This window comes from Odocoileus virginianus, chromosome 30, assembly GCF_023699985.2.
Source record: "Odocoileus virginianus isolate 20LAN1187 ecotype Illinois chromosome 30, Ovbor_1.2, whole genome shotgun sequence".
In the NCBI taxonomy this organism is placed as follows: domain Eukaryota; kingdom Metazoa; phylum Chordata; class Mammalia; order Artiodactyla; family Cervidae; genus Odocoileus; species Odocoileus virginianus.
This window is the reverse complement of record NC_069703.1, coordinates 10931428-10955427: the sequence shown is the minus strand read 5'-3', so window position 1 is coordinate 10955427 and position 24000 is coordinate 10931428. Positions and strand designations below refer to the sequence as shown.

General features: G+C 40.0%; 1 protein-coding gene across 6 annotated transcripts in view; it reads left to right on the top strand.

The window, feature by feature from the left end:
* The window catches only part of CMKLR2 (chemerin chemokine-like receptor 2), a 52956-nt gene extending 29966 nt beyond the window's left edge, over positions 1 to 22990 (top strand). For 4 of the 6 annotated variants that reach the window (XM_070458524.1, XM_070458523.1, XM_070458525.1 and 1 more), the window contains 2 exons: positions 7052 to 7114; positions 19204 to 22990. In XM_070458524.1, the coding sequence (XP_070314625.1) occupies positions 19225 to 20292 (1068 nt within the window). In that variant the 5' untranslated portion in view covers positions 7052 to 7114; positions 19204 to 19224 and the 3' untranslated portion in view covers positions 20293 to 22990. The remainder of the gene's footprint in view (positions 1 to 7051; positions 7115 to 19203) is intronic. The other 2 variants (XM_070458526.1, XM_070458527.1) reach the window with 1 other exon arrangement.
* Positions 22991 to 24000: the final 1010 nt, after the last annotated feature.

Sequence of the window (24000 nt, the reverse complement as noted above, 5' to 3'; positions counted from 1 at the left end):
CAAGGTGTTTCTGAGGCAAGATGAGTAATACTAAATATAAAAGAAACGAATTAGATATATTAAAATTATTTACTGAATATTTTTACTGTGTTCAGAACCAGTTTGCAAAATAACATAGTTGAGGTCTCAAAAGTGGTTCTTGGGACTTTCCTGGTGGTCCAGTGGCTAAGACTCCATGCTTCCAATGCAGCGAGCCCAGGTTTGACCCCTGGTCAAGCAACTAGATCCCACATGCTGCAATGAAGAGTTCAAACGCCAGACTAAAGATCCCACATGCTGCAAATAGGACTCAGTGCAGGAAAATAAATTAAATAAAATAAATATATATATATATTTAAAGTGGTTCTTGCCTCGATTTTCTACCACTGGTCAGAGAGTAAGTAAATGTAAAAAATGGCCATAACTTAAAATGAGCTAAGAATAAGGAAAACAGCTCTCAAAATAAAATCATATGTTTTATCAGTATCTTCCTACCTCCCTTGTCTTTACCCTCTTGCCTTCCTCCCTCCCTCCCTTCCTTCCTTCGTTTGTCAAGGAAAAAAAGAGGAGGAAATAAAAAGGAATATGGGCTATGTGAACGAATACTGTCTCTCCCTACTTTCTAATTATGCAAACTTAAATACCTTATGAAGATCTAGTTAGGAAGGGGAAGTCTCATGTCTTCTGAGGTTCTATGACAATTTCAGGCATGGCTGTGTGTTTATAAACTTTCCTTACAGATGTTACATTTTATGAACTGTGACTCACCAAGGGTGGTACTGGTGTCTTTAGATGGAAAGAAATCTCTGAGGGATGAAAGATTACACAAGTCTGGTTCACTCAGAACCCAAGATATTCAAATAGAATACTTCCTGGCGGGGGGGTGGGGGGGAGGCAACAAGATTTTGCCACACTTAAATGAATTCAAATCCATTTTTTTTCCTCCGAAAAGAATGAGGGAGGGACAGCCTCTTCATTGTCTGGGGAGGTTTTGTTTTCATTTGCAAAATGTTTTTAATTTGTGTAGGCTTTTTGTTTTGGGCTTTGGTCCATATTTGTGTTCTAGTGTTCAAAAAACCACTTACTAGTAGACATTTTTTGAATACTCACTCTAGGCAAAGCGCTGGATTTGATGCTACTTGGAGGCACAGAGAATTAAAGGGCTAGAATACTTTGCACTGCCATATTTGATCTTCTCATAAAAACTTAAACTTAATGTCACCTGTATTTTTCAGATTTGGCACCTGGGATCCTAAGTAGGAAGGTAACTCATACAAAGTCTTGAAACTAATGACACGTATGAAAAAACTTAGAACCATCTTTCCTGAGTTCCAGTATTCTTTCAACACATCAGGCTACTTAATACCAGTAAACGTCAGTGGGGTCAAGTGTCATGGCACCAAAAATCTCAGTAAACAAAATGAATACAAGAAGTCCATGCTAAACAAAATATCAAAATTTTAAGTGGAGTCAGGATCTGACCCTGTACTTGCATGACCCAACCTCACCCAAGTCTTGGCCCTGTGTCATGTAATCTGAATTTGTGGGTGGACCAATGGGGAAAGCCAATATGAAAATATTCTGGGACTGGGATAACACTAAAGGAATCCTGGAGTAAATAGAGTAACATGTCCAGATGTTCAGAGATGGATCACACATGATCCACGTAGTAGTATGTTGAAATAGCTCTCATTTGTTTTAATAATTCACATATCAAAGACAAGAGGGAAAACTCGAGATGCGATGGTGGGTCATGCTAACTTCTAGGGGACAAGAACCCCGTTTCCCTCAAGGCCTCTGCAAGGTGATGACAAAGTAGAGTCCTGAGAGTCTCACAATGGGGTTTGGTTGGAGGGCTTTGATCAGAACTAGAAACTGGGTTAAATTTTTCTTCCTCTTTCTGATTTTCTTCTCTCTCTCACCAATGTCCTGTGCTTGAGGTGATAGTCCAGGGCCTGGATACACACCATTTGAAAATACCCTTGCCCTTTGTAGCACAAGAAGAAATCACAGTGGAGTCCTGGGGGAAGAAGAGGCTCTGGGGCAAATGCAGTACCTGTGTGGTCCAGGCCACAAGGGGACTTGAGGCTTCGCCTGCTGTGGAGCAGTAAAGAACATGCATTTGCCTGGATGGCCTCAGAACACAGCTGCTATGGCTGGATGAGCTTTGGTTTAGGTTCCTGGTCTGGTAATTTTGTTCTTCATGTTTCTACATTTGCAGTAACTTTAACAACAGAGTTAGAACCACACCAAGGAGTAGAACAGATTCTGGATAAATATGGGACCTCTGGCATAGCTCTAATGTGCAACCACAACAGAAGCTCATAGACAAAAACTTCTCATAAGCTGGGTCCACCCAACCTGGAGGTGGGGGTGTGGGGTGAGGAATGGTGAGAAAGGGTCTAACTATAAAACAGCGTAGCTACTTTTTTTTTGCTTCATGGCAAGCAAGATTTTAGGTCCTTGACCAGGGATGACCAGGGATTGAACCCGTGCCCCCTGCAACAGAAGATCAGAGTCTTAACCACTGGATGGCTAGGGAAGTCCCCAAAGCACCTTTCTTTTCTTACATTCTGAGCTTCCTCCTGTCTAATCCTCCTCACTTGCAAGGAAGAGGGGTTTATTTATTCAGCCAATCATGGCTCTAGAAAAGGAAAGTAGAATTATTCTCTAATTTCAGTGTTGTTCTTAGAAACTATTGCTTTAAACACTCTGGAGAAAGGATTCTTATACCTTGGGTGCCTAGAGGGCAAGAACTTGGACACTTGCACATTTTAGTAAGAATCTAACCATGCCAACTTGCCAGCTGAATGGTTTCTGCAATTTCCTTAAGTTTCCTCACCTTCAGTTTCCTAATCAGTAAGTACAGAATAAAAGCTCAAAAGTAATATCTGTTACCATAGATTCTTGTCCTTGATGGATGATGCTAAAGACCCTCTAAATACAGATGTCCCCATCCGCAGCCATTCAGACCCCTTAGTACCCACCCTGTGCCATGGATCTCTTTGTTTGGTTTGTTGGCTGATAGATTTTGAACAGCTGTAAGTTCTGGGTTCTACTAAGCCAAACTTTTCCTACCTATTGTGCCAAGTAATTTTTTTGCCCTAGCTTCAACATTGGAACCACACAGAATAAATGTTTTATTTTTTCCTCATCTTCAGGTATGTGAAAACAGCTCTCAGACCTCTTTTATTTTTAACTTTTTTATATTGGAGTAGAGTTGATAAACAGTGTGTAGAGTTGATAAACGATGTTGTGTTAGTTTCCGGTGCACAGCAAAGTGATTCAGTTATATATATACACAAGTCTATTTTTTAAAAACTTCTTTCCCCTCTTACATTATTATAGAACATTGAGAAGCATTTTCTGTGCTATACAGTAGGTCCTTGTTGGTTATCTATTGCAGACATAGCAGTGTGCCCTCATCAGTCCCAAACTCCCCATCTATGTCTCCTCCCAGCCTGTCCCAGCTGGCAACCATAAATTCATTCTCTAAATCTGTGAGTCTGTGTTTGGTGAATAAGTTAATTTGTATCTTTTTTTTTTTAAATTCCACATGTAAGCAATATCATGTGGTATTTGTCTTTCTCTGTCTGACTTCACTTAGTCTGATAGACTCCAGTTCCATCCGTTTTGTTACAAACAACATTAATTTTTTCTTTTATTTATTTATTTATTTTTATTCTTTTAAATGACTAAATAATATCGATTGTACATATATACCACCTCTTCTTTATCCATTCAACTGTTGATAGACTCTTACATTGGTTCCATGGCTTGACTATTGTAAACAGCCTTCCTTTCTCACCGATTCCTTCAACCATTCCAACAAATGTAATTTAGTCTCGAGTCCTTGCTTTTGCATTGCTTCTTTTTCCAATGGTCTTCTCAAAATCTGTTTTTGCAGACTTCCACCAACTACACCTCATGTGGACTGACAGTGATAAAGTGGAGTGCTGAGCCTACTACCTTACTTTCACTACTTTCAAATAATTAAAAGTGTTCATGAAGAATGTTTCTTAACCATTGCAATGATAACTTTGGTATCCAGCTGTTTGGTTTTTACCAATGGGCAAATCTTTCAACTGGTGCTTTATTTTACCTTCCATTACATTTGATCCTATACTCATTTCTATCTCCTCTAAGTGAAAAAAACAGCAGAAATATTTTCAGGCATAATCTTGTATGAATGGGAGGAAATTCTAGAACTTCTGTCCCTCCCTCCTCCTCCTAGGTTTTGCTGCTATCTTGAAAAAACATTACTTTTGCTACCAACACAAGTTTCCCTTCCCCCCACTTTACCAAGTTCACTAACCACCTCTCTGTATGATGAATAGTATTGTTTTGTGAAGTGGCTGAAATTTCAATATATTTTGTGAGCTACTTGAGTACTGTTTTTTTCTCCTTTTGGAGACTAGCCTTCTCTCTTCTTTTAATTTTATTAGATATTATTTGTTTTAAAAACTATTTACTTACTTATTTGGCTGCTCCAGATCTCAGTTGTGGCATGTGGGATCTTAATTGTGGCTTACTCAGTTGGGTATGTGGGATCTAGTTCCCCAACCAGGAATTAAACTTGGACCCTCTGCATTGGGAGCTTGGAGTCTCAGCCACTGCACCACCACCTTTCTTTTTTAAAGAAAGGAAATATCTTGATAAAAATTGAAATAAGCATCTAGTAGCTGACCAGTTCAGTTTCCATCCTAAACTGGATGTTTCTCCTAGATTTCTGTCAATGTCACAACAACATGTGATTAAGATCAAAACATCTTTAGTGCCAAGGCTTCAGAAAACAGAAGTGTATTATAGTAGCAGCACACGCTTCTACTCTGTGTCCCCGACTTTTCTGAAGCATATGTTTGTCTGCAGAGATGTCAGGTCAAGGTTAAAGATTTCTGATGCTCACCAACATAGTCGTGTTTGACTTTTTTTTTTTACTGTCTAAACCATGGATGGTATCTATGAGAAGTTTTATAATCTGGTAGGTACCTTGTTGTGATTTTTGCTTCCAAAATCAGTTCTTCAGTAAACACAACATTGCCCAGAAGACACTGAAAAGGGTTAAAGCTCTAGTTCTGATTGCTTATATGGATGGATATATCCATGACATAAATTGAACAATTCAGATCTCCAAAAGCTAGCTAACCCTGCGCCTTACAAAAATAAAGTTACAGAAGTCGTCTAGCATCAGGGTTTCCAAATTAAGTGCCCACTGCTTCCTGCTCAAAAATTATTTGCATATACAGAAATCCTTTTTGAAGAAAATTTTTAAAATTTGCTCTGACCAAGGCTTTGAAACATTACATTGTTAATTGTGGTGATTCTTTCCCGATTCCAGACAAAATTTGGAGAAAAGTGGGACTTCCCTGGTGGTCCAGTGGTTAAGACTCTGCTCTTATACTGCAGGGGCTGCAAGTTCAATCCCTGGTTGAGGAACTAAGATCCATGTGCTATGTGGCACAACAAAAGAAGAAAAGAAAAGAAAAAAACTGGAGAAAAACAAGATAAAGACCTAGACCTTTAATAAAAGGTGAAAAATAGCTTTTTTAAAGAATAAGAGAAATATAATGCTTTATAGTGTTCTGTTTTCTCACCACTCTTGGTCAGATATAGGGAGAGTACTGGCATTTGGGGCTAGACACAAGGGTTCCCCAACTGCCTTTGGAGGACAGACTTCTGGCAATGTGTGGTCTCAGTCCAGATTCAGTATTTTTCATAACATAAAGCACACAAAACAAAACAAGTTTTAAAATCTCTCCTTAAGTCTTCTCACTCTCCTCCTAAAGTGACATAAAGAAATCCCATTATCTTTCTACTCTTCTTCTAACCCTCTATTGTGTACTTCTTTTAGTCTTAAACTGGTTGTAATTGGAATTTCCCTGGTAATCTAACAGGTAAGACTCCCAAAGCAGGGGGCCCGGGTTCAGTCCTGGCCAGAGAACTATATCCCACATCCTTCAATTAAAGATCCATTATCTAGGGTGAAACAGATCACCAGCCCAGGTTGGATGCATGAGACAAGTGCTCAGGTAGAGAGGGAGGTGAGAGGGGGGATCGGGATGGGGAATACATGTAAATCCATGGCTGATTCATCTCAGTGTATGACAAAAACCACTACAATATTGTAAAGTAATTAGCCTCCAACTAATAAAAAGAAATGGAAAAAATAAAATAAAATAAAGATCCTGCAGGCTGCAACAAAGATGGAAGATCTCAAGTGCTGCAATTAAGACCGGGCACAGCTAAATAAATAAGTATTAAAAAAATAAATAAATCCTAAGAATTCTCATCACAGTTCAGTTCAGTTGCTCAGTTGTGTCTGACTCTTTGCGACACCATGAACCACAGCACGCCAGGCTTCCCTGTCTATCACCAACTCCCAGAGCTTGCTCAAACTCATGTCCATCAAGTCAGTGATGCCGTCCAACTATCTCATCCTCTGTCGTCTCCTTCTCCTGCCTTCAATCTTTCCCAGCATCAGGGTCTTTTCCAGTTCTTTGCATCAGGTGGCCAAAGTATTGGAGCTTCAGCTTCAGCATCAGTCCTTCCAGTGAATATTGAGGACTGATTTCTTTAGGATTGACTGGTTGGATCTCCTTGCTGTCCGAGGGACTCTCAAGAGTTTTCTCCAACACCACAGCTCAAAAGCATCAATTTTTCGGCACTCTGCTTTCTTTATCACAGGGAAACATTTTAAAAATGGTAGTGATCAATAGCTATAATTACTGAGCATGCTCTGTGTGCCAGGCACTGAGCTAGCCATTTTTTGAGGATTTCCTTATGCAATCATAGCAACACTATGACTTGGAACTATTACTGCTCTCATTTTACAAATGAGGAAACTGATGTTTCAAGGTAGTAGGTGATTTGTCCAAAAATCCACAGCCAGAAGAGATAGGACAGGGATTTGAAGTCAGGCATTCTGATTCCAGAAGCAATAGACCCCTTTATGGTCTGATATTTATACCCGAGTGTTAATTATCTTGAAGTCTTGCAAAAAGAATTAAGCCTGAAAATTTCTCCCTAACCTAAGGTTAATCATTCACTCTGTTTTCCTCCCCCAAATCCACAGAGCTTAACAGATTGTGCAAATCAGGACATAAACCTCTGGGTGGAACATCAAATCAACTGTTATGTAAGTAGGCACTGACCTTTCAAGTATGTGCTATGTTCTCTTGAACTGTCCTAATGAAGCATGAGGGTTAGACAGGCAAATCAATCAGCAAGTGCCTTTTATGAAAAGACCTTGATCCCAACAGAGTGAAAATAGGTATCATTTCATGTCCACTTGGTTCATTTTTTTCTTTAACTAAAAAAAAAAAATTTCTCTTCCCTCATTCCATCTCTGTTTTTATTATTATTATTAATTTTATTTTTAATTAGAGGATAACTACTTTACAATGTCATGCTGTTTTTTGCCATATATCAACATGAATCAGTAAGAGGTATACTTATGTCCCCTCCTTCTTGAACCCCGTTCACACCTTTTCTCCATCCCATCCCTCCAGCCTGTCACAGAGCACTGGTTTTTATTCCCTGCATCATACAGCAAACTCCCCCTGGCTGGCTATTTTACATATGGTAATACATATGCTTCAGTGCTAGTCTCTCTAAAATCATCCCACTCTTTCCTTCTCCCACTGACTCCAAAAGTCTATGCTTTATGTCTGTCTCCTTTGTTGCCCTACGTGATCTCTGGTACCATCTTTCTAGATTTCATTTACATGGGTTAATATACAATATTTGTCTTTCTCTTTCTGACTTACTTCACTCTGTATAATAGACCCTAGATTCATCTACCTCATTAAACTGACTCAAATGTGTTCCTTTTTATAGCTGAGTAATATTCCATCATGTACAAGCACCAAACTTCCTTATCCATTCATCTGTCAGTGGACATCTAGGTTGCTTCCATGTCCCATTATTGTAAATAGTGCTGCAGCAAATATTGGGGTACATGTGTCTTTTTCAGTTATGGTCTCCTCAGAGTATATGCCCCGTAGTGGGATTGCTGGGTTGTATAGTAGTTTCAATACTAGTTTCTTAAGGAATCTCCATACTGTTCTCCATAGTGGCTGTGTTAATTTGCATTCCTACCAACAGCATAAGAGGGTTCCTACCCTCATTTCTTTATGATCTGTGGGTTTTTAGTTCCCCTATATGCTAAGTCACTTTAGTTATATCTGGCTCTTTATGACCCCATGGGATCACAGGCTCCCCTGTCCATGGGATTCTCCAGGCAAGAATGCTAGAGTGTGTTGCCATGCACTTCTCCAGGGGATCTTCCTGACCCAGGGATCGAACTCACATCCCTTCCATCTCCTGCATTGGCAGGCAGGTTCTTTACCACTAGCGCCACCTAGGAAGGCTTTTAATTCCCTATCAGGGATCAAACTATGCCCCCTGCAGTGAAAGCACAGTCTTAACCACTGGATCACCAGGGAAATCCTTGAAATCAGCTAGTGTTTAAATCCAGGGTTGAGTTTCAATGCCAAGTCAATAAAAAGTTTTTGTGAGTGTTACCCTAGCTTAGCTAAGCTTCCTAAAAGATTCTATCAATTTCCTAAATGAATGTCTTTCAAATATGTCTCCCTCATCTCCATGCTAACTCTCACTGCCTAGGGGTTCTTCCATCTTTGACCTCAAATGTGTCAATATGTCCCAAGCTGCCTCCAGATGATCTTTACAAAAATTCAGTGATGACACTCACTACTACAAATAGTTTTATTTGCTCCCAACTCACAATAGAATAAAATCTTAACTACTTAGGCATGACTTTCAAAGGCCTTCATTATCAAAACATTCCCTTGATTGGTTGTGTCTTTTACAGTCAAACCAAAACACTTCCATTTATCCTAATATGCCCATTTTCCTAATAAGGAATATTAACGTTAGTCTTAATGTGTGGCACTAAGGAATAAATGACACGGGAGCTACAGATAGCCTGCTGCTGCTGCTAAGTTGCTTCAGTGGTGTCCGACTCTGTGCGACCCTATAGACGCCAGGCCACCAGGCTCCCCCGTCCCTGGGATTATCCAGGCAAGAACACTGGAGTGGATTGCCATTTCCTTCTCCAATGTGTGAATGTGAAAAGTGAAAGTGAAGTCGCTCAGTTGTGTCCAACTTGTAGCGACCCCACGAACTGCAGCCTACCAGGCTCCTCCGTCCATGGGATTCTCCAGGCAAGAGTACTGGAGTGGGTTGCCATCGCCTTCTCCGACAGATAGACTAGATGCCTCTTGTTCAAGGATAGGCTCTGCCAGGGCTTGGGGTGGAAAGGAGAAATCCAACAATAACCATTTAGCCATCAATATCACAGTCAACCTTCAATTTCCATGTAAAACTCCCTTGCTTCTCTTGGGTGAATAAACAGGGAATCTTTATAAAATACTGCTCTGTCCCAGCACCTTCCAAGCAGAGATCATTTTTCCAAAGGGCAACAAAATATTCTGCTGGTGCCAAACATCTTGAGCACAAACTGGGGTGTGGTATACTGTTTATGTTTGATAGTGAGTGAAAAATATTGAGCAATGACCTCAAATAACTCTCCCCCACTCTCACTCTCTCTCTCTCACACACACGCACACACACACTTTTGAACAAAGCCTCTTCCCTAAGTAGACAGCTCTTGAGAGATACAGTTTGCTGACCACATATGATTGCTGATTGATGGATTTTTGGTTTTCACCAAAGAGTTTGTCTCTCATGTCCATTGATTCTTTCTGCTTATTGTTGTCGTTCAATCAGAAGCAGGGTATAGATACACTCAAGGTTCCCTCTGGTTTTCATGGGAGATACATTTCACAGGAGATGCATTCTTGAGTTCTTTATCAGGGTAAATGGATAATTCTGGGGCTTCACTGGTGTCTTAGTGGTAAAGAACCCACCTGCCAATGGATTCAATCCCTGCGTGGGGAAGATTCCCTGGAGAAAGAAATGGCAACGCACTCTAGTATTTTTGCCTGGTAAATCCCATGGACACAAGGAGCCTGGTGGGCCACAGTCTATGAGATTGCAAAAGAGTCAGACATGAGTTAGTGACTAAACAATAACAACAACATGGGAAATTCTACACAGGCAATGGCCAGCAACATCAAAACCTTCTATCTGGTTGAAGCAGATTAGACTCCAAATTTTCTTAAAATTCTGTTAGGTATACATTTTTGCAGTGATCCATGACAACGCATCTAACTCAACAATATGAAACTAAATTAAACCCCTTTGCATTCACCAAATGTTCTGCCAGAAGGAATCTTTGTGTTTTGTCAAGGTAAATAAACTAAATGTTTCCCTCTATAGTCAAGTCTCATTTAAAACCACACTTAAATGTTTAAAGATACACATTTCTACCAGATGTTCTTTCCCCAAATCATCTGGATTTTATAGAATGTTTATCACTATTTTTTCTGCCATAACTCTTGCAGTGAAATCTGTTTTTTCAGGAAAGAGTTTCAGCTTTACCATCTATTGAGTCTGCATAGATGAGAAACCAATTTGCTTAATTCAATAAACTGCTCTGTGCTCCAGAAGTAGATATTTGTCACTTGAGTATCAATGTAACTGTCACCCAGGAATGTGACAGCTTGGTTCCCCACAGCAGCTGAATTCCTGCGGTAAACATGCCCCTCCACATTCTTTGGAAACCAAACCACAAAAGTCAGGGGGTGCTTCTCTGAACTTTGCTCCACCCCAAGCATTTTTCACAGATTTCTAATGGACTCAGGTGGACGTTTTCTATATCCATGTCCACAATGCAGCTTGGCGCTCACTTCAGTGGCTACTCAAAAGATTTAAGGTCATGGAGATCTGTATAAGTCTTTATTTCAGTCAGAATTATTTATCCGCCTTTCAGCAGCACATATGGTTTAAGGCAAATACAGTAGCTATTTCCTCTTTTTCAGTCAAGTCAAAAGGACTCATCTTGGCGATGTTTTGTGCACTTCCAAATGGAGAAAAATATTTGACGTCTCAATGGAAAGCCACGGCCAGCCAAGAGAGTTTCATTTTTCCTGTTTAATGAATGTGAATGTTTCCTTTAAATCTGGATTTATTTATTTTTATGATCTAAAAAAGTTTAATAAGTATAATATCATCATGTTAATAATATTAATTAATGCATGTACATATATACAGGACTTCCCTGGTGGCTCAGGCATAAAGAACCTGCCTGCATAATCTGGATTTAAAGACCTAAGTTGGCTTGCTATGCATCTTCATTTCTGGTTACTACCTAGCCAGCGTTTTTTTCTATTGTTCAGACATCCCTCCAGTTTCATCTGAGTCTTCATTCACATCTCCTCTTCTCAAAAACAGAAAAAGTTTTATGTGCCTAAATATGCACATATGTATGTGTATGGTATGTAGCATATATATGTGCTCAGTCATGTCCAACTCTTTGCAGCCCCATAGACTGTAGCTCACCAGGCTCCTCTGTGGAATTATCCAAGCAAGAATACTGAAGTAGGTTGCCATTTCCTCCTCCAGGGGATCTTCCCAACACAGGGATCAAACCCACATCTCTTGTATGTCCTGCATTGGCAGGCAGTTCCTTTATCACTGCCTTAACTGGGAAGCCCTGTGTGTATATACATGATGAAACTGAAGAAAAATTCCCCCATATTTTATTTCTGTATCTCTTTTTGCTCTTTCTCTCTTATCAAGAATAAATAGATAAGTATAACACAATATGTTTGATGATACAGCAGAATGTCAGGGGCTTTTTTTAAGAATTTTTATTGGAGTATAGTTGCTTGAATATCAGTTTTTTAAAAGTTTAAAAATACTTGTTCTTAAATATAGGGCCTTAAATTTAAATTGGCAGAAATGCCCAAGGTAATATCCTTTCTCTGTAGACTGCATTTTTACTTTGAGATTGCAGGTATTTTCTTGAGATGTCATTATCATACAGTTCATTTGCATTCTCACATGTGTATAGCTTTTAATTTTTCAATAATTTTATTTCTTACTATATACAAAGCATAGTGTTAGCAAAGATTGCATATTCAAGTGTTGACAGCGTCTTGGAAAGTGTCATAAATAAGTGATTTAGAAGTGGTGACCATGGCAAATGAGAGAATACATCCCTTGCCTGAAGAGGAATGCAACTGCTGCTATAGGAAGTACAGGTCCGTTATTACCAGATGATCTACATTTTCCAAAGAAGCTAGAAATTGCAATTATTTTTGTGAAGTCTATTAATGTTTAATATTAGTACTGACATCAAGCATACATTTTTTTAACACTTTTTCAACCAAATGAAATACATTTGCAGTCTCTACAAAGCGCAGTTGGTTTAGTGGGGTAGAGTGGACCAGGCCAAGCCAGGACTCCAAGGTGAGAGTGCCCATGGATAAAGAGCAGATTCAGCAGCAGGAGATAGAAGAAAGGAGTTCAGACTGAGCCCAGTGTGTGTAGATGAGGGTTTCTTAACTTTGGCATCCTTGACTTTTGGGGCAACATGATTCTTTGTTGTGGGGGCTGTATATTCTAGGATGCTTAGCAGTATCCCTGGTCTCTACCCACTAGATAGCAGCCGCATTTTCCCCTTCATCCTCCATCTTTGTTGTGACAATCAACAGTGTCTCTAGGTATTGTCAAATATCCCCTGGGAGGCAAAGTTGTCCCCAGTTTGGGATCCACAGGTATAGATTGCGGCAGTGATGGAGAATGGGAATTGGTGTCAGAGCACTGACACCTGGGATGGTAAGTGGATAGTCTAACCAAGGTTGGGAGAGAAGCGTGGATCTTCCTAGAAAGGAAAGGAATAGCATGATGGAAATGTGGTAACAGTGTTCTCTGGAGGACCGAAGGTATAGCAATCCAAAGCTGGAACCTGGAGTAAGGACTAGGAACAAGGCAATAATCAAGTTATTCAAGCCAGAGAATGAAGTAGAAATAGAACCATGGATCAGGATGGCTGCCAAGTTACACTTCGAACAAGAAATATAGCTGAGTCCAAGTCTGGGGCAGAGCAGAGCTTACAGGTGGAAGTTGAAAGGCCTAAACTGTGAGAATGAGAACAGTGATGAGGCAGGGAAATAGTGGTCTAACCAGAGATGGCAGAAAACAGGATGAGGGTCATTTATTAGGGAATTTACTCATCATTCCCTTTTGAGAATCAGGAGCTTTGTTACAGCTCCAAGGAAGGGCTCTGGTTCTAGGAAATGATCCATTGTTTTGCCTTTCTTATCAGGGTCCTCCTTAGTAACTCTAACAGAAACCCAGTAAAGTCAGGAACTTGTCCATAGCATCTTTTTTCCTAGAGAAAATAAGAGTTATCTCAACTCTTATATCAATTTGGAGGTTAAAATGAGGGTCTGTGGAGAGGCCCTGAGTAGCATTAAATCTTATGGTTGCCTCACGGGTACCAAGAGGCGAGTCATTCTCAGAGGCCAACTCAGAGTTTCTATTTCCACTTAACATATAGCCTCCTCTCCTTCACTGTTGAAAAGCTCAGAGTCTTCAAAGAGTTTGCCTCCCGCAGAGGTCACAGATTTATAGCTGGGCTGAATATGGCCCACAACTATTTTGTTTTAAAACAGTAGTTTAGGAATTGGGAACTTTTCAAATTAAAAATACAGATATTCAGGGACTTCCCTGGAGGTCCAGTGGTTAAGACTCCACTTCCACTGCAGGAAGCACAGGTTCAATCCCTGGGGGGGGGACTAAGATCCAGCAAGCAGCAAGGCATGGCCAAAAAAATAAATAAAAGAAATACCTTAAAATATATATATATGTGTGTGTATGTGTATATGTATAAATTTTCATCCATTCATCCAAAACTCTGGCAACACTAAGCCCTCATTTCCCACATGCAAACAGTCTGCTGGAATTGAGTAGCTGCTTTCCACTGAAAGGAAGTCCACTGTTTTTTGGCTCACCCAAATCCCATTATCTCCCCAATTTGGACTATTGTACTCATTAAAGTTACCTGCCCTTGTGACATTTAAATTATGAAATAAAGGGCAGAGGTCATTTAGCTCTGCCCAAGTCACATAGGTCTATTACAACTCTAGATCTGCTCCTCATTTCCTTATAAAACAAGTCTCACCAGCTCGTCATAGTCAATGGCAAAAACTGCTCCATGAGATCATCCAGGCACCCAGGCCTCTATCTTGTGAACCATCATGTTTTCCTCATCCACCTGGTATATAATGGCTCATCACTGCATCCTCATTCAGCCAATAAGAAGAGAAAGAGGGTAGGGGAAGGCCTGACACCAGCATTGAATCAAGAGGTCTAAACATCTTATTGTATATATAAGCCAAGGATTTCCAAAGTTTGCCAACAGATCACCAGAATCCAGGCAAGAAACATGGAACAGATTGTCACTGATAGCCGTCAGAAGGAAATGACTTTGCCCACACCTAGATAACAGACTTTGAAGCAAAAAATTTGTAATTTTAAGCTACTCAACACAGAGCACTTTGTTACAGCAGTCCTAGGAAGCTAATAAAGTTAGCTTCTAAATATTTGGGAACTTAATTCGATCTGGAGGCACCTGTAAACTGTAAAGCAAAGTATTGGGTTGGCCAAAAAGTTCATTTGAGTTTTTTGTAAGATGTTACAGAAAACCTGAACAAATTTTTTGGCCAACCCAATACAAGCAAGGCATATAATTAAGAGTATGTCCTCAAGGGTTAGCTGTCTAGCCAAGGACTTGGTAGGGTAGTCTTTGAATTCTGCCTTACTTCTCTTTTCTCCATCCCACTCCTCTCACCATCACCAACACACAAAAACATCTGCTGTAAGTCACAGGGGAATTCCTAGCTTACATGTCCTGTGAAGGCTTCAGCTGGGCAGGATGCAACTCCTCTTGAAGATCTTTCTCCAAGCCTAAACTGGTCATTGCATCTAACCTACGCATCTGCTTTCTGGAAGATTAGCAGTTTCTCTGGAACAGGGCTTTCTGTTTGAAGGGATTCTGTTTGGAAAGATCACTCATCCTCAAGGTAATTCTCCTGCCCCAAGAGAATTGGGAAGAAGGGTGGTTGGCATCCTTCAGCAGACCCTATGACCATTCTGACCCACCAGGGTCAGCAGTGACAGCTCCTGACTTGGTGAAAATAGTGGTAGGATTTTCCAGGCAAGAGTACTTGAGTGGGTTGCCATTTCCTTCTGTGTGCAATTAGAGGTCCTCCAATGGCTTCTCTGTTTGGGGAATGAGATTCCATCTACTCATTCTTTTGGGTTTTGTAAGGTGATTCCAGGCCATTTTGCTTCAGGATTGCTAAGAGCCTAAAGAATAGGTCACAGGCACCAAAAAGGTGGCTTCCCTGGTGGCTCAGTTGGTAAGGAATCTGCCTGCAATGCAGGAGACCCAGATTCAATCCCTGGGTCAGAAAGATACCCTGGGGGCCATGACAACCCACTCCAGTATTCTTGCCTGGAGAATCCCCATGGACAGAGGAGCCTGGTAAGCTATGCAGTCTGTGGGGTCACAGAGTCAGACATGACAGACCAACTAAGCAGAGCAACTTAAGCCCTGTATTAAGCACTGTGGGGTCCAGAGATGACACTCATTCTTGAGGAATTCACAGTTTGGGAGAGCAGAAATCAAAGAGAAGTCAATGAAAGCGTAACGTATTAAGTACAGTAAGAGCAGTGGGACAGAAGAGGGGAATGTCACATGGTTAAGAGCTCAGGATCTGCATTCAATGGAGCTGAGTTTCCATCCTGACTCTCCAATTATAGGTTGCCGTGATACTGGGAAAGTCACTAAGCTTTTCAAAGCTTCAGTATTTTTCCTTGTAGATAGGAAAATAGTATTACTTATGCACTTTTACATGATTTTTTTCAAGAATCAAATTAGATCATATATGCCTAGCATCCAGGAAATCCCCAACAGCATTGGCTATTGCATATGATAATAGCTATTATTAAGTATTATTAATATAATTATCTGAGGGGAGGTAATGTTAGAAAATGTTTCCAAGAAAAGGTGGCATTTGAGCTGAAGAATGAAAACTAAAGAGAAGTTGGCTGAGTTTGGGTTTGGGAAGATGCTAATGAATTGCTTTAGTTTATTATGCTCAGTTAGATTCCTCAAATGAATTTAGATAAGATGAAGAATTCAGTGTTAGTCAAACTGAGCTTGAGATGGCTGTGAGCAATACAAGATGTTTTGACCCCTTCATTCTAACTCGACTATAATCTCAAATCTTATATATCTGCCCTATTAGTGATTATAGCTCCATGAGATGACTATAACTACTAGTATTTTTTCTACTTGATTTTGAATACTACAGATAGAAATAGCAAGTAAATTGATGAAGCCAGAATTGTACCCAATAAGCTTTGTTTTGGTTGAAAAATTGACATTTAAGTCTTCTTAGCCCAGGAAACTAAACTTGATAGCAGGAAAGAAAAAAGAGACCACAGAAGAAAATTTACCTTGGATGAAATTATAATAGATAACATTTGGTATAGATAAAATAAGCAAAATAAAACTGAATAGTAAATCTTTGTTGTAATGTAGAAAAGAATTTAAATTCAAAACAAAGAAATACCAGTACAATAATAAATAACGTTTGAAAGTGAAAGTCGCTCAGTCTTGTCTGATTCTCTGTGACCCCGTGGACTATATGGTCCGTGGAATTCTCTAGGCCAGAATACTGGAGTGGGTAGCCTTTCCCTTAAATGCACTCTATAGGAAGTTAATGTAGAAATTAAGTGGTCATAGTCAAGTTCATTCCAAAATGTATCTTTTAGTTGAAAAGTCTTCCATATTGATATAATTCTGATGGACATATTTGAATTCATAAACACAGAATCAGAACATCCAGGAGTGCCAAATAGGGTCAAAATCTCCAGTGCTTGCCTGTGACATCCAGGTGGTGAGCCAAGGAAGCAAGTAGAACTCTGTCCAGATCTTAAGAAGTCAGAGGACTAAAGTTTTTTTTAGAAGTCTTTTATTATTATTATTAGAGAAATAATTTCTTTATAATGTTGTAGTGGCCTCACTGTACATCAACGTGAATCAGTCACAGTTATATATATAGCGCCTCTCTCTGGAGCCTCCCTCCCCCCACCATTCCATCTCTCTCTGTCACCATACAGTGCCAGGCTGGCTCCCCGTGTCATAGAGCAGCTTGCTGCTTACATGTTTTACACATGATAAAATATGTGTATTTTTTAAAAAGTGTATATATATCACCGCTGCCTTCTCAATTTCTCCTTTCTGCCTCTTCCCCTGCTGTGTCCACATTCTCTATGTCTGCGTCTCCTTCTCTTCTCTGTAAACAGGTTCATGGATACAAATAAAGAGGTTGAAGTCATCACACATAAATGTTAATCTGTTTTCTTTTGCATCTTCCATAAAATAATAATGCCTGGTAAGAACTTAATAAGTACTTGAATGTTAGATTCTCTCGAGTCAGCCCTGCAAACATAATGAACATAGAAATTGCACCTATAGTGTGAATCATTTTAATTTAGCACTTACTGAATATCTTACAAAAATAAACTTTCACAGCTTTGAAAATGATTATAGCAAAATTTAGGTCCACAAAGACTTGGACACCTAGAGTGTTAATCATAAGTCCTACCAAGAAATATACTATTTCTAGTTCATAACATGAAAAAGAATGCTTCTTTTGTGGGATCTTAGTTCCCTGATCATATATTGAAACCCTTGCATTGGGAACAAGGAGTCTTAACCACTGGACTGCCAGGAAAGTCTGGAAAAAAATGATTTAATTCATGATATTTCTTTAATGATTGTAGGTCTATTCAGGTTTTGTTTCTACTTGTGTCCATCTTGGAAGAATACATTTTTTTCTAAGAAACATTTTGCCGAATATTTCAAGTATTTTTTTTTCATAGTTCTCTCTCATTTACAAAATCTCTATTTCTTTTTTAAAAATTTTTTTATTGAAGGATAATTGCTTTATAGAATTTTGTTGTTTTCTGTCAAACCTCAGCCTGAATCAGCCATAGGTATACATATATTTCCTCCTTTTTGACCCTCCCTCCCATCTCCCTCCCCATCCCACTCCTCTAGGTTGATACAGAGCCCTGTCTGAGTTTCTTAGTCTACAGCAAATTCCTGTTGGCTATCTATTTCACATATGGTTATGTGATTTTCCATGTTATTCTTTCCATACAGCTGTCTCTCCTCCCCTCTCCCCATGTCTGTAAGTCTATTCTCTATGTCTGTTTCTCCATTGCTGCCCTGTAAATAAATTCTTCAGTACTATTTTTCTAGATTCCATATATATGCATTAGAATACGATATTTATCTTTCTCTTTCTGACTTACTTTACTCTGTATAATAGGTTCTAGGTTCATCCACTTCATTAGAACTGACTCCAAGGCGTTCCTTTTTATGGCTGAGTAATATTCCATTGTGTATATGTACCACAACATTTTCATCCATTCATCTGTTGATGGACATCTAGTTGCTTCCATGTTCTAGCTATTGTAAATAGTGCTGCAGTGAACAAGGGGATACATGTGTCTTTCTCAATTTTGGTTTCCTCAGGGTACATGCCTAGGAGTGGGATTGCTGGGTCATATGGTGGTTTTATTCCTAGTTTTTTAAGGAACCTCCATACTGTCTTCCATAGTGGCTGTATCAATTTATATCCCCACCAACAGTGCAAGAGCATTCCCTTTTCTACACACCCTCTTCAGCATTTATTGTTTGTAGACTTTTTGATGATGGCCATTCTGACCGGTATAAGGTGATATATCATTGTAGTTTTAGTTTGCATTTCTCTAATAATGAGCAGTGTTGAGCATCTTTTCATGTGTTTGTTAGCCATCTGTATGTCTTCTTTGGAGAAATGTCTGTTTAAGTCTTTTTCCCACTTTTTGATTGGGTTGTTTGTGTTTCTGGTATTGAGTTATATGAGCTGCTTGTATATTTTGGAAATTAATCCTTTGTCAGTTGTTTCAGTTGCTATTATTTTCTCCCATTCTGAGGGTTGTCTTTTCACCTTGCTTATAGTTTCCTTTGCTGTGCAAAAGCTTTTAAGTTTAACCAGGTCCCACTTGTTTACTTTTGTTTTTATTTCCATTACTCTAGGAGGGGGTTCATACAAAATCTCTACTTCTATAGTTATGTCTCCCTTTTGTCCCTAAATTGTTATTAGTGCCTATTAAGATAAAGTATTTTTATCCTTATGTCCTTTATTATTTACTAAACATTTCTTCTTTTATAAGCTGTTTTCTATAAATAAATTTTTTTCATTGTTTTCTTTCTTTTTAAATTTGCTTCCATAGATTTGTTCATTCTGCAAGATCATGGAAGATCTAGAGGAGACACTATATGGAGACTTTGAAAACTACTCCTACGCCCTGGAGTATTACTCCCCGGAGGCCGATTCAGAGGAGAAAGCACAGCTGGGAGCCATTCACTGGGTCTCCTTGGTGCTGTGTTGTTTGGCATTTGTCCTGGGCATCCCAGGAAATGCCACCGTCATTTGGTTCACGGGATTCAAGTGGAAGAAGACAGTCACCACTCTCTGGTTCCTCAATCTAGCCATTGCGGATTTCATTTTTCTTCTCTTCCTGCCTCTGTACATCTCCTATGTGGCCATGAATTTTCACTGGCCCTTCGGCATCTGGCTGTGCAAGGCCAATTCCTTCATTGCCCAGTTGAACATGTTTGCCAGTGTCTTCTTCCTGATGGTGATAAGCCTGGACCGCTATATCTACTTGATCCACCCTGTCTTATCTCACCGGTACCGTACCCTCAGGAACTCTCTGATTGTTATTATAGTTGTTTGGCTTTTGGCTTCACTAGTTGGTGGGCCATCTCTGTACTTCCGGGACACTCTGGAGTTGAATAACCACACTCTTTGCTATAATAACTTCCATGAGCATGATGTGGACCTCAGGTTGATGAGGCATCATGTTCTGACCTGGGTGAAAGTTATTGTTGGGTACCTCCTCCCTCTGCTAACAATGAGCATTTGCTACTTGTGCCTCATCTTCAAGGTGAAGAAGCGAAGCATCCTGATCTCCAGCAAGCTCTTCTGGACCATCCTGGCTGTGGTCATGGCCTTTCTGATTTGCTGGACTCCTTATCACCTGTTTAGCATTTGGGAACTCACGATTCACCACAATAGCTATTTCCACCAAATGCTACAGGCCGGCATCCCCCTCTCCACCGGCCTGGCATTCCTCAATAGTTGCTTGAACCCCATCCTTTACGTCCTGATTAGTAAGAAGTTCCAAGCGCGCTTCCGGGCCTCAGTGGCTGAGATGCTAAAATACACGCTGTGGGAGGTGAGCTGTTCAGGCACCCTAAGTGAACAGCTCAGGAACTCTGAAACCAAGAACCTGAGTCTCCTGGAAACAGCCCAGTGAATTCTTACCCTCCCACCCATCAGCACACAACTTTTGTGTGGTTCCCCTGACATGCTTTCAGATTATTTGGTTCCAAGACATAGAGCTGATTGTATCTTTTTATTTTTGTTTTTTTGGTAATTTTATTGGCATCCTATTTTTCTTTAGATATAATAAGGATCTTCATTTTCCTTTTCAGCAACTTAAATTATCTTATTCTTGCTAATTATACCATAGTGGATTAACCAACACTACTTTTCTAATTTTAATGACTTTTTAAAACTTCTAAATTTTAATATTAAATGTCTGATTGATTTCAAAAATATAAAAGTAGGTGTGCTTAAGCTCACTTTAATTCTGCACAAGTAACCTATTAGACTTATTCTTAAAATGTAACATATGCACTTAATTTCTTTATTTCATGTAATCTATATACGTGCCTTTATGAATTAAAGTGATAATTGATTATAGTAGGTTTTGTTCCAGTTAACTATGAATGCTTGGTAAACTGCCCCAAAGTCTAGAAAATAACTCTTATTGTTATCTCTCACGATTCTGAGAATCAGGAATTTAAACAAGGCACAGAGGGGAGGTTCGTCTCTGTTTCACAGTATCCGGGGCCTCAGCTGGATGGGCCGAGCACTCTCTTCCCTCCCACCCTCTCCTCTCCTCTTCCTTCTTCCCCTTCCCCTCCCCCTCTTCTCCTCCCCTCGTTTCTTGTATATTCTCCTCTTCTTTCTTCACATGGGTATTCCAGCATGGCACCTCAGGGAAGCCAGACTTAGGGTAATACAGTGCTCTAAGAGACCAGGGTGGAAACTTCCACTTCTCTTAACAGTTATGACAGACACTGCACACCTCCAGTGTACTCTGTTGATCAAAGCAGTCACTGGCCAGGTCAGATTCAAGGACAGGGGACATAGACCCCATCTCTCAATTGGGATATATGCCCAATTAAACCCCTACACCATTATAAATATAAATGTTTATATAAAGGTTTCTGGAAAGTTCTAGATATGTGCAAATATGTATAAGATTGCTATAAACATGAACCACTGACATCCAGATAAAAGGTCGGCCAGCCCAATATCAGAAAGATTTCAGGAAAAGGAAGCATGTATGATATTTCCACTTTCTATTTCTATATTTATACAGACAACAGTGTAAGACCAATAAAGTATACCTTAAAGTCAGTGTCCTTTTCATGATGCAAATCTGTTGCATTTAAGACTATAATAGTATTTTGACTTCTATTCATTTATCCCTTTAGCAAATAGATGACTAAGAGTTATATAAAACTTCAGTAGATAGATATTTTGAAGGATGTCAAGAGGTGTCCCTAGTGGTAAAGAACCTGCCTGCCAATGCAGGAGATGTAAGAGATGTGGGTTTGACCCCTGGGTTGCAAAGATACCCTGGAGGAGGGCATGGCAATCCACTCCAGAATTCTTGCCTGGAGAATCCCATGGACAGAGGAGCCTGGCTGGCTAAAAGGGTTGCAAACAGTTGGACATGACTGAAGCAACTTAGCATGCACACAAGATGAATAAGGTGCTTATAGAGAGTGAGAGTTAACTTGGATAAGAACAATCCTAAAGCAAGATAGACAGTAGTAAATACTATTCAGTTCAGTTCAGTCGCTCAGTCATGTCTGACTCTGCGACCCTATGAACTGCAGCACGCCAGGCCTCCCTGTCCATCACCAACTCCTGGAGTTCACTCAAACTCATGTCAGTTGAGTTGGTGATGCCATCCAACCATCTCATCCTCTGTCGTCCCCTTCTCCTCCTGCCCCCAATCCCTCCCAGCATCAGGGTCTTTTCAAATGAGTCAGCTCTTCGCATCAGGTGGCCAAAGTATTGGAGTTTCAGCTTCAGCATCAGTCCTTCCAATGAACACCCAGGACTGATCTCCTTTAGGACAGACTGGTTGAATCTCCTTGCAGTCCAAGGGACTCTCAAGAGTCTTCTCCAACACCACAGTTCAAAAGCATCAATTCTTCAGCACTCAGCTTTCTTTATAGTCCAACTCTCACATCCATACATGACTACTTAAAAAATCATAGCCTTAACTAGATGGACCTTTGTTGGCAAAGTAATCTCTCTGCCTTTTAATATGCTGTCTAAGTTGGTCATAACTTTCCTTCCAAGAGGTAAGTGTCTTTTAATTTCATGGCTGCAGTCACCATCTGCAGTGATTTTGGAGCCCAAAAAAATAAAGTCAGCCACTGTTTCCCCATCTATTTGGCGTGAAATGATAGGAATGGATGCCATGATCTTAGTTTTCTGAATGTTGAGCTTTAAGCCAACTTTTTCACTCTCCTCTTTCACTTTCATCAGAGGCTCTTTAGTTCTTCACTTTCTGCCATAAGAGTGGTGTCATCTGCATATCTGAGGTTATTGATATTTCTCCCGGCAATCTTAATTGCAGCTTGTGCTTCCTCCAGCCCAGCATTTCTCATGATGTACTCTGCATATAAGTTAAATAAGCAGGGTGATAATATACAGCCTTGACGTACTCCTTTTCCTATTTGGAACCAGTCTGTTGTTCCACGTCCAGTTCTAATTGTTGCTTCCTGACTTGCATACAGGTTTCTCAAGAGGCAGGTCAGGTAGTCTGGTATTCCCATCTCTTTCAGAGTTTTCCCCAGTTTATTGTGATTCACACAGTCAAAGGCTTTGGCATAGTCAATAAAGCAGAAATAGATGTTTTTCTGGAACTCTCTTGCGTTTTCGATGATCCAGCGGATGTTGGCAATTTGATTTCTGGTTCCCTGCTTTTCTAAAACCAGCTTGAACATCTGGAAGTTCACAATTCATGTATTGCTGAAGCCTGGCTTGGAAAAATACTATAAGAGAGCCAAAAACAGTGTAGCCTGTTCAGAGAGGAAAGAGATGACTCCAGTGTGCCAGTGAAGAAACATTGGAAATCTATGTCCTTGGCATTGGGGTTTCTTAAAGATGCCACTCCCTTTCCATGTCTCTGCTGGTTCTCTTGTCTTTTATAAATACAAATTCTGCTATTCACTGCAATTTTTAAAATACTCAATTTTCTATAATTTCTCAATTTTGTTTCTTTTTAATTTCATCTCTTAGTTTTTTAGAAATGCTGATATCAGATCATTTACTGGCTATATTCTTTACTGTTAGCCCCATGTGACAATCAGATCTGGTTTGGAAATTATTCCAAGAAAAAAATAAAATACGTGGCGTAGCTCAGCATATCCCAAACTTTTGCCATTCCCAAGCTTCCTGCATCCTGCCATACCCAGTACAGGTTAAGGGAAGATTGGAGAGAAAGACTCATTGTGAGTTTCCAGCCCTGTGTGCACCATTGAACCCTGCCCCCTGCACAAGGAGGGTTTGCAATATTTCACTCTGGTGTACCCTTCAACCCTCAAGGGATGGGCTCCCAAGATCAGGAGAAAAGCTGGAGAATCCAAGAAAGAAAAGAGAATTATGTAGGTTCATCCCTGGTTTGTGCAGAGAGACAGACTGACTGAAGGCTGAGGAGCAGGAAGGAAGGCGATTAAGCTACCAGGGTCAAAAGTACATTATGGAGCAGGTGGTGGTCTGGAAGTTACCTTTCAGGACAGTGCTTCCTAAGCTTTGTGAGTTAGGAACCCGTGCAGAGCAATTGGGTTTTTTCACATGCTATGGGCACAGAGTCTAAGGCCTGTGAGCTTTCCAAGGTCCTGTGAAAATGTTTGAGATCCTGAAAAAATATCAT